Here is an 11,387-nt window from a genome sequence, read left to right as displayed (position 1 = left end):
ACCCAAAATACCCCTGTGCAAAAAAAAGAACGAAAATGGAACATCAACCCCCAAATCCCTCCTCCCACACAAAAACCAAACAAAACAGATCAGGCACATCAACCCCCAAATCCCTCCTCCCACACAAAAACCAAACAAAACGGATCAGGCACATCAACCCCCAAATCCCTCCTCCCACACAAAAACCAAACAAAACAGATCAGACACATCAACCCCCAAATCCCTCCTCCCACACAAAAACCAAACAAAACGGATCAGGCACATCAACCCCCAAATCCCTCCTCCCACACAAAAACCAAACAAAACGGATCAGACACATCAACCCCCAAATCCCTCCTCCCACACAAAAACCAAACAAAACGGATCAGGCACATCAACCCCCAAATCCCTCCTCCCACACAAAAACCAAACAAAACGGATCAGACACATCAACCCCCAAATCCCTCCTCCCACACAAAAACCAAACAAAACGGATCAGGCACATCAACCCCCAAATCCCTCCTCCCACACAAAAACCAAACAAAACGGATCAGGCACATCAACCCCCAAATCCCTCCTCCCACACAAAAAAACCAAGAGATAGGGTGAATAAACAAAGACTATTAAAACTATAAGGCTGAACAAAAGAGTCACTAGTCTAAAGTACACATCCAACCTGCAGAAGAACCCCGGGCAACACTCTCTGGTGCAGTGGCACGCTCTCCCCTCTCCGGTACAGAGCAACCGATCGAAAGGTAAGTAGCCAGAACTCACTCTCTGCACTTCAATCTCCCTCGTCCCTTTAATTGGCAAAATGGAGCCAAACATCGCCTGGCTCACCATCCTGCAGCCTGCCCGCTACCGTGCCCTAACCTCTATTTGAATGATCTCCTATCTTTTGTATTTAAATCTTTTGTATTTTTAATGTATTTGCCTCTCTAAGTTAATCTCATTTGATTGGTTTGGAACCTACTCTCCCAACTCCTCTGGCAGCTCGTTCCATGTACCCACCACCTTGTGTGTGAAAAACCGGCCCTTCAAAATCTCTTCCCTCTCATCTTAAAGCTGTGCCCTCTAGTTTTCGATGCCCTTACCCTGGGGACAAAGGGTATCTATCCTATCTATGCCCTTTATAAATTTATAAACCTCTAAGTTGACCCCTTGGCCTCTTAACTCTGGGGTAAATAGATATAGTCTATTTGGTCATTATGACTCAAGCCCTCAGGACCAGGCAAAACACTTTCACGCACTCTCTCGCGTTTACACACCTTTTCCATAGTACGGTAATCTGGAAAGTGTGTAGTACTCCCTGCCCAGCGATATTTTCCAAAGCTTCAAAGTACATTTATTATCAAAGTACGTATACAGAATACAACTCTGAGATTGGTCTTCCGGCTGGCAGCCACAAAAGACAGATACACCGGTTGAAAGAAAACATCAAAGCATGAAAAAAAAACAAATTGCGCAAATGACAAAAAGCAAGCAAATAACAGAATGTTCAACATCAAACCAAAAAATCCTTACAGATTTAGCCAACAGTAACAGGACATCGTAAACTCCTACATTCAGTACCTCAGCTGATAAAGGCAGGCTTGCTGTACACATTCTCCCACCTTCTCTCCCAGTGTTCCTATTATTAGAGAACTAAGTACTTAAACCCTACATCTCTCTGTTCTACAATGCATTCATGGTGTCTTTTACTGTACGTACCTACCTTAATCACATCCTCTGGCAGTTTATTTCACTTCCTCACCACCCTCAGGTTCCTTTTAAACCTTTCCATCTTGACCCATACCTGATGCCCTCTAGTTTTTAAGACGTACAACAAAGAACATGGAACATTACAACATAATACGGCTGCTTCAGCCCAACATGTTGTGCCGACCCTTTAACCTACTCTAAGACCCATCTAACCTTCCGCCCCTAAATAGCCCCCCATTTTCCTATCATTCACGTGTCTACCTAAGAGTCTCTTAAATGTTCCTAATATATCTGTCCCTACCATCACCCCTGGCTGCACATAACACACATCCACCACTCTCTGTGTAAAAAACTTACCTCTGATATCTGTCCTATATTTTCCTCCAATCACATTACAATTATGCCCCATCACATTAGGCATTTCCATCCTAGGGAGAAGTCTCTGACTGTCCAAATGCCTTTTATCAAATCACCTTTCATCCTCCTTCACTCCAAAGAGAAAAGCTCAAGCTCGCTCAGTATCTCCTCATAAGATATGCTTGCCAATTCAGGCAGCATCCTGGTAAATCTCTTCTGCACCCTCTCTAAAGCTTCCACATCCTTCCTATAATGTGACCAGAACTGAACACAATATTTCATTAGAGTCAAAGAACACTACAGCACAGAAGCAGGCCCTTGACTCATCCAGCCTGAGCCATCAACCTACACCAGGGTCATCACCTCTCCTGTCCATGAGCCTATTCAAATTTCTCAAATGTTGGAATTGAAATTGCATCCCCCACTTCCACTGGCAGCTCGTTCCATACTCTCCCACTCCGTGACTTAAGTACCTCCTCTTGTTTCCCTTTAACATTTCACCCTTTACCCTTAACCCATGACCTCTAGTTGTAGTCTCACCCAGCCTCAGTGGAGAAGCCTGCTTGCATTTACTTCTATACCCCTCATAATTTTGTACACTTCTATCAAACCTCCCCTCATTCTCCTATGCTCCAGGGAATAAAGTCCTAACCTATTCAACCTTTTTGTATAACTCGAAGAGCTACTTTGTAAATTTTCTCTGTACTCTTTCAATCTTAGTGATAGCCTTTCAGTAGGTACTGCAAACCATACTCTAAATTAGGCCTCACCAATGTTTTAACAGCATCAACACGACATCATAACTGCTGCACTCAATACTTTAATTTATTAAGGACAAAGGTTTAGTTTATGACCAACAACTTTATGACCATATCACTTTTGATTTCCTTTCCCTGGGAAAAACAATGTGCACATGGCTCTATGCACCCCTCAGTCTCCTACAAGGCAAAGAATAAAATCCCAGGCTGCGTAACCTCTCTCCGTAATTCAGGCCATTGAGTCCCAGCAATATGCTGGTGAATTTTTGCCCTCCTGCCAGCCTCATTTATTTGATTTATTTTGAGATTAGCTCATGTTCACATGGCCTGCCAGCCAAGTCACTCATCTACACCCATGCGGTCAATGAACCTGCTAACCAGTAGGTCTTTGGAATGTGGGAGGAATTCAGAGTGCCTGGAGGAAACCCCCACATGAACATACAAACTGGTGCGATCTAATGAGATATTTTCTGTAAGAGCATGACCAAGACCATACACACTACTCCATGTGGGGTCTCACCAATGTCTCGCACAACTGAGAGGCCACAGAAGTGGACTGGGAGAGTACAATTGACTCAACCATTCCACCATCTTCCCCCTCAACCCCATTCTCCTGTCTTCTCTCCATAGCCGTTGATGCCCCGACTAATCTTGAACCTATCAATCATCACTTTAAATATACACAATGACTTGGCCTCCATTGACATCTGTGGCAACAGATTCCACAGATGTACCACCCTCTGGCTAAAGAAATTCCTCCTCATCTCTTCTCTAAACACCTGTACACCTGAGGCAGTACCCTCTGATCCAAGACTCGGCCACTTTTGGAAACATCTTCTCCACATCCATTTCTTACCTGGGCCCAGTGATTTCTAAACACCATGAAGCAGGTCTCAGGGTCGGCAGTAACCGGGCTCTGCTGTCTTGTGGAACGGGTCGCCCTGTTCCCGCTGCTCTTGGGGTTCAACTTACTCAGCCAGCTCATTCTTTCCACACGCTCCGCAGACTGGATACTGGGTGGGAGAGACTGGGGTGGGGGCGGGGTGGGTGTGAAATGTGGGTGGGGGGATGGTTGGGGATGGTGGGTTCAGGGGGAAGTGAAGGGTTAACTCCACTCAGGCGTGTCTTTGTCTATCCGGTCAGATTCCTTCTGGATCATCCCGTTTGTAGGTGCCTCCCCTCCATCTCCCCTCAGTCACATCACACTGGAACAGAGAGGGCAGGGTTAATTCACCGGTAGGGAGACAGGACAGACGTGCCCACCACCAGAAGAGTTTTAACAAATGTAAACCTTTATAAATGCACAACAGGACAGTCAGGGCCATAGGGATACACACTGAGAACATTTTAAAATGAAATGATTATCCAATTCAGTCATAAAACCCTGTAAACATGGCAATTTCTTGTGGACCCAGGTACCGTAAATACTGACACACCGGCATCCCGCTGTGAACCCTGACATATCTGGTTAATCTCTGTAAACACTGACACATCCCCAGAAGTTCCTGTAAATACGAACACATTTTGTGCACCCTCCTTAAATAATGACACAATCCCCCCTCCCCAAAACCCCCTATAAATAACGACACACTCCCAGGGCCCCTGTATATAGCAACACACTCCCCAGAACCCACTATAAGTAACGACACACTCCCCGGGACCCCCTATAAGTAACGACACACTCCCCGGGACCCCCTATAAGTAACGACACACTCCCCGGGACCCCTATGAGTAATGACAGATTCCCCAAGACCCCCTGTTAATGCTGACAAACTCCCAGGGCCCCTTTACATACTGACACTCTCCCTGGGAACCTGTGATCTTGTGCCTGCATGCTTGCAGACACACACACAACACCCTCACTCTTTAACACACAACCAATCACCCTTTTACACACACACACATCACCAGCCATGAAGTAACACGTCTGCCTCCCCACACCCATTAGCACAAGCAGACTGAGGACACTTACACAGCATCCACATCCATTCTCAGACACCCTCCCCCATCCCAGCGGACACAGCTCACGCCTCACGGTAGGTACAGGCCCGCGGTGTCAGTGCAAGGAGGCCGGATTTCATTCACAGCACCGTTATGTCACTGTGACGGGCCTGACGCCGGCTCTCAGCAGCCGTGCTGCTTCCTGGAAGAAAACGCGTCTCCCCCGGCAAGCCCGTCCACGGCAGTGAGTGCCCCCGTGAGCAGAGAACTGCAGCCCCACTGCCAGGTATTCTGAATGGGGCGACAAGCGATTGTATTAATCACCACGCACACGTCATTCTTTTCCAGAGCTGCATTCCCTCTCCCATCCGCACTCTCCTTCCCGAGCACCATTTAACACCCTCCCTGTCGACAGTGTGTCCAGCACACCCTCCCAGAGGGAATCCCACACACACGAGATAACCTCCTCCCACCAACACTTCCAAAGAATGAGTCCCAGCGGAGCCTGAGAATTTCCTGAATGCCATTGTATTTTCTCTAGAAAGGGAGGTAAAAGGCTTTGTGGCTCTCTGCTGGAGTCAGACCCTACAAGAGAACAGATTCCTCTCCAGCCAAGGTGTGTGCTGGTGTGTAACATGCGACCACATCTGTTCACAATAGATGACACATTTATACTGAAGAATGGTGCGGAGAAATGGTAGGCTTTGTGACAGGAATCCCTGAATAGATGCAGACTGGGACGATGGGTTTAGTATCACGGGCATATGTTGTGAATCTGCTGTTTGCAAGCAACAGTACAGTGCAATACATAATTCAAAAATACAAATTACAAATATATAGATACAATTCACACACACATACATATTATTATGCATTTATAAGTTGTACGTGTGTATATATATATAGTCTGCTCTGCTACTTCTTCGTGGCTGATCCATTATTCCTCTTAACCCCATTCTCCTGACTTCTCCCTGTATCCTTTGACATGCTGATTAATCAAGATCCTATCAACCTCCACTTTAAATATACTCAATGACTTGGCTTCCACAGCCGTCTGTGGCAATGAATTCCACAGATTCACCACCCTCTCTCTGGCTGAAGAAATCCTTCCTCATCTGTGTTTTAAATAGACACCCCTCTATTTTGAGGCTGTGCCCTCTGGTCCTCAACTCCCCCACTATAGGACACATCCTCTCCACATCCACTCTGTCTAGGCCTTTCAGTATTTGATAGGCTTCTATGAGATCCCCTCTCATTCTTCTAAAACTTCAGCAGGTACAGGTTCAGAGCCATCAAATGCTCTTCATATTAACCCTTTCATTCCAAAGATAATTTTCATGAACCTCCTCACTGCCCTCTCCAAAGCAGCACATCTCCTCTTAAGGGGCCCAAAATTGCTCACACAGTCCAAGTGCAGTTTAACCAGTGCTCTATGAAGACTCAGTATCACACCCTTGCTTTTGAATTCCAGTCCTCGCAAAAAGAGTACTAATTTAATATTGTTTGTGCCACCGTCCCGAGGAGACACTGGATTGCATAGGGGAGAAGGAGTTTGAAAGATGCAGACAGCACATTTTGTGCACCACAGTCCGGAGCAGACATCGGATTGTGCATATTAAGGACCAATAAGAAGAAGTTCAGTTTAAGCAAAGGGGCTGTCATTGGAGTGTGGGGAATGGGGTGGCTAACACCAGAGGGCATGATTTTAAGGTGATTGTTAGAAAATATAAAGAGTGTCCAAGGTAGGATCTTTTTACACAGTGAGTGTGGATGTGTGGAACACACTGCCAGGGACAGTGGCAGAAGCAGAGACGTTAGGAACAGTTAAAAGACTCTGAGACAGACACATATAGGCACATGGATGATAGAAAAATAGAGGGCTTTGTGGCAGGGACGGGTTAGACTGATCTTAGAGTAGTATAAAAGGTTGGCATAACATCGTGGGCCGAAGGGCCTGTAGTTTGCTGTACTGTTCTATGTTCTAGAGTGTGAAAGGCAGGAGGCTTCAACTTGAGGGCCTCAAGAAGGTGGTATCCATCACAAAAGACCCTCAACCAGCCAAGACATGTCCTCTTCTCGTTACTAACATCAAGAAGGAGGTGCAGGAGTCTGAAGACCCACACTCAGTGTTTTAGGATCAACTTCTTCCCCCTGCCATCAGATCTCTGAATAGTCCATGAACAACACGTTGTAATGTCTTAGTTAGAGCTGTTTACTTATTTTGCAATTACAGTAATTTTATGGCTTTGCATTGGACTGCTGCTGCAAACACAAAAGTTCATGTTCTATGCTCATGTGATGTAATAAACCCGATTCTGATCATCTTGATGTGTGTAGAGAGAAATCCAAAATGACATGTAGCAAGGTGAAGCATTTCTAAAACATGCAGCTTGATGATATGAACATCGATTTGTTCACCTTCTGGTTATTTTTTTCCCTCCCCTTTCCTTCTTCTTCAATTCTCCACTCCAGCCTTTTAACTCTTGTCCTCACCTACCTGTTGCCTCCCCTGATGCCCTTCCTCCCTTCCTTTCTCCATGATCCACTTTCTTCTCCTATCAGAGCCCTTCTTCTTCAGGCCTTTAGCTTTTCCTCCAATCACCTCTCAGCTTCTCACTTTGTCCCACTCCCAACAATCTAGCTTCACCTATAGATTGTGCTCCTTTCCCTCCCCCCATCTTCTTATTCTGGTGTTTTCCCCTTTCCTGTGCAGTCTCGATGAAAGGTCTCAGCCCGAAATGTCAACTGTTTATTCCACTCCATAGAGGCTGCATGACCTGCTAAATTCCTCCAATAATTTGTCCATATTGCTCTGGATTTTCAGCATCTGCAGAACCTCTTTTATTTCTAAAGCAATATCTTCCCAAACTTCCAACACAGACAGCTAAGCTGTAGGTCCTGAAATTGCATCAGTGACTACCTTTAATGATTATTGTCTTCAAATGACCCAATGAGTTCTTCCTTTCAGTCCGAGCATGTTACTGCTGCTACTAGTAGTTTTATTGTGCTGTGTCCCCTGACAGCTGACCTGATAGAGGTGTTAAGAGGCATAGATAGAAGACAGCCAGAATTTTTCCCCATGGTGAGGAGACATAAAACCGAGGGTATGGGTTTAAAGTGAGAGAAAGGAGCTTTCAAGTGGATCTGAGAGTAAGTGGATTATTGACACCAGCCTACCCACCATCAAAGGGCATATATACAGAAGGGTGTGGGAAAAGGGCCAGTAACATCATGAAAGACCCCAGCCACCCTGCTCATGGACTGTTTGTCCCACTCCCATCAGGGAGGAGGCCATGCAGCATCCACACCAGGCCTATCAGACTCAAAAACAGTTACTTTCCCCAAGCAGTGAGGCTGATCAACACCTCCACCCACTAACCCACCCCTCCACACCCCCAACCACCACTACTTTATCATTTCCTGTCAGAGTCACCTTACATAAAGACACTCCTGTGTCTAGCGTCACTTTATGGACATATAATCAATCAGTATAAGCTATCTTATATTTTTATATTTATTGTGTTTTTTATTCTTGCGTTCTTTATCTTGTTGACACTTGTGTAGGAGAAATGACATTAAACAAGCTTTAATACTGTGTTGTTGGTTTATGCAATGAGCTGCCAGAGGAGATGGTGAATACAGATGTATCAATACAATTAAACGACATTTAGACAGACAATTAAATAGGCAAAGGATCGGAAAATGCAGCCTGAATCCAAATTGGTTTGGTGTACATGGGCAAGTGGGTTAGAATGCACATGATAGTCTGAATGGCCTGTCTCATTGCTGTACTAGAAGGCAGTGCAGATTTCATCTGGCACAGCATGGAATGACCTTGAAAACAGTCTCAGTGACAGGAACACTGCGCCGCGGCAAATTTATTACAAAGTGCAGCGGTTAATTAGGAGACTGGTTTTATAATTGATTTTTGCAATTACCTAGCACAACATCAGTAACTCACAGAACTGCTGTCACCAGGTGGGCGCGATCACAAGACAGAGTTCACACAGGTTACAGCCAGAACAGAGTCATAGTTTAGTACAGCACAGAGTACTTCACTCAAAGCTAAAAGAGCAACATCAAACCAGGTTCCAGGTTCAGACACAGACTGGAGCTCCCTCCACACTGTCCTATCACATATCCCTGGGGTCAGACAGAGTGAAGCTCCCTCCACACCCTCCCATCACACATTCCCAGGGTCAGACACAGAGTGAAACTCTGTCTACACCGTCCCATCACACGCTCCCGGGGTCAGACAGAGAGTGAATCTCCCTCCACACTGTCCCATCACACACTCCCAGGGTCAGACACAGAGTGAAGCTCCCTCCACACCGTCCCATCACACATTCCCAGGGTCAGACACAGAGTGAATCTCCCTCCACACCATCCCATCACACACTCCCAGGCTCAGACACAGAGTGAAGCTCCCTCCACTACCTCCCATCACACAGTCTCACGGGCAGATAAAGAGTGAAGCTCCCTCTGCATCATCCCAAAACACACTTCTGGGGTTAGACACAGAATGAACCTCCCATCACACAGCCCCAGGATCAGACAGAGTGAATCTCCCTCCACACTGACTCATCACACACTCCCAGGGTCAGACACAGGGTGAATCTCCCTCCACACTGTCCCATCACACATTCCCGGGGTCAGACACAGAGTGAATCTCCCTCTACACTGACTCATCACACACTCCAGGGTTGGACAGAGAAAAAAGCTCTCTTTGTACTGTCCTATTCACTCACTCCTCCGGTCAAACACAGAGTGAAGTTTCCTCCACACTCTCCCGGGGTTAGACAGAGACTGAAGCTCCCACCACACAGCCCCATCACACACTCCCAGAGTCAGAGACAGAGTGAAACCCCCTCCACACTGGCCCATTGCACACTCCCAGAGTCAGAGACAGAGTGAAACCCCCTCCACACAGCCCATCACACACTCCCAGAGTCAGAGACAGAGTGAAACACCCTCCACACTGACCCATTGCACACTGTGCATGAGCTGCTAGGTGGCAGGACGAAGGAACAGCCTGAAATGCAGAGGAACGAGCTCCCTGCTGCCCGGTTCATGGCCAAAGCTTTTGGCCGTCCAGTCACAGAAGCTGCCGTGGGGTGATCCTGCCCCCTGCTTGGACAGAATGGCTCATCTGACGCAGACTGCAATCCGGTCCCACACAGCAGACGCTCACTCTCAGAAATCGCTTGCTGGTTTGTTATCAGGGCGGCTCAGCAGCACAGTTCTGTACAGTGCCAGAGTTCTCATAGCTGTCTGGAAGGAGTTTGCACGTTCTCCACTTGACCACGCATTTCCTGCTGATGCTCCAGTTCCTCCCACATTCTGAAGACTGGCACCAGTGAGGGTTAGTAAACTGTGGGCATGCGATGTGGGGGCCAGAAGTGCGGTGACACTTGCAGGCTGCCCCCACAAAACTTCAAACCGTATGTTTCAGTACAAATGGGACAAATAAAACTAATCTTTCTTTCCTGTCACGTGTACCAAGGTACAATGAAAAACTTTGTGAACCATTCATACAGATCATTTCATTACAACAGCCCACAGTGCTCCAGCTCACGACTCGCTTCCTTACTCTCATCTACTGTACCGTCCCAGCTCACTCTGCCGCTTGACGACAGAGTGTCCTGCATCATTGTGTGGTATGGAAGATGCAAGGCATCAGGCCATGAGTACCCGGAGGATAGTGAAAAGCACCGAGAGGCTGGCTGGTGCCTTCCTTCCCCGTTTGTAACATTTGCCGGGAGTGCTGTATATGAAGGCCCTGAATCATTTTTGAGGATCACCACAATCTCTCTGACCCACTACCATCAGGAAGGAGGTACAGGAGCATCAGGACTAGGTAACAGCTGCTTCATTCAGTGTGTGAGACTAAAGAACACCCTGCCACCTTGTCACTAGGACAGCAAGCTGTTTATTGTTTACCTCTGCTGCACACTGCATCTATTTTGAATTATATTTTAACTTATTTATGGTAATATTTTGTTTTATGTGTTGTGTGTGATATATGTTTTGTGGGTCCAGAGAACGCTGTTTCATTTGGTTGTATACATGTATAGTCAGGTGATTGGACTTGCCAGCGGACCCATCGGAGGCCTCTCTGTGCAGGATGCCATCTACACTGACGATGTGCATTGCAGAGTAAGGCATACAGTAGTGCTATGCCGCAAATCTTGAAACCACTTCCTGGATTCCAGGGCTGCCTGCCATCCCTGTGACCCGTAGGAGTCCATGTTCCATGCATGCGTGGAATGTTCTGCAGTGGGGCATCAGGAAGACTGAATCCAGTCCCCACCTCCCCTCCTGTGCTCTCCTCTGATAGTCATGGTAGCAGATCCAGTCCATGAGTACCTCTTCTCCTCTCCCGAACATGGAACCTTTCTGTCCACCAAATTCTCTGCTTCTGGAAGTCTTCCATGCCTACGTTTCCCTGCATCTCATCCAAACTCCAGTACCAATTCCCACTCCCATGAGACCATAAGACATAGGAGCAAAATGAGACCATTTGGCCCATTAAGTCTGCTCCACAATTCGATCATGGCTGATTGATTATCTCTCTCAAACCCCATTCTCCAGCCTTCTCCCCCGTAACCTTTGATGCCCTGACTTATCAAGAACCTATCAACCTCTGGTTTA

At 46.7% G+C, this 11,387-nt stretch overlaps 1 protein-coding gene across 4 annotated transcripts in view; it reads right to left on the bottom strand.

Moving 5' to 3' along the window:
- fhip1b (FHF complex subunit HOOK interacting protein 1B) overlaps positions 1-11,387 on the bottom strand; it is a 115,678-nt gene that overhangs the window by 61,543 nt on the left and 42,748 nt on the right. For 3 of the 4 annotated variants that reach the window (XM_059963559.1, XM_059963560.1, XM_059963561.1), the window contains exon 2: positions 3,652-4,000. In XM_059963559.1, the coding sequence (XP_059819542.1) occupies positions 3,652-3,780 (129 nt within the window). In that variant the 5' untranslated portion in view covers positions 3,781-4,000. The other variant, XM_059963562.1, reaches the window with a different exon arrangement.

This window comes from Hypanus sabinus, chromosome 3 (assembly GCF_030144855.1).
Source record: "Hypanus sabinus isolate sHypSab1 chromosome 3, sHypSab1.hap1, whole genome shotgun sequence".
Lineage (NCBI taxonomy): Eukaryota > Metazoa > Chordata > Chondrichthyes > Myliobatiformes > Dasyatidae > Hypanus > Hypanus sabinus.
The sequence above is the reverse complement of the archived record's forward strand: the minus strand, read 5'-3'. Positions and strand labels throughout refer to the sequence as shown.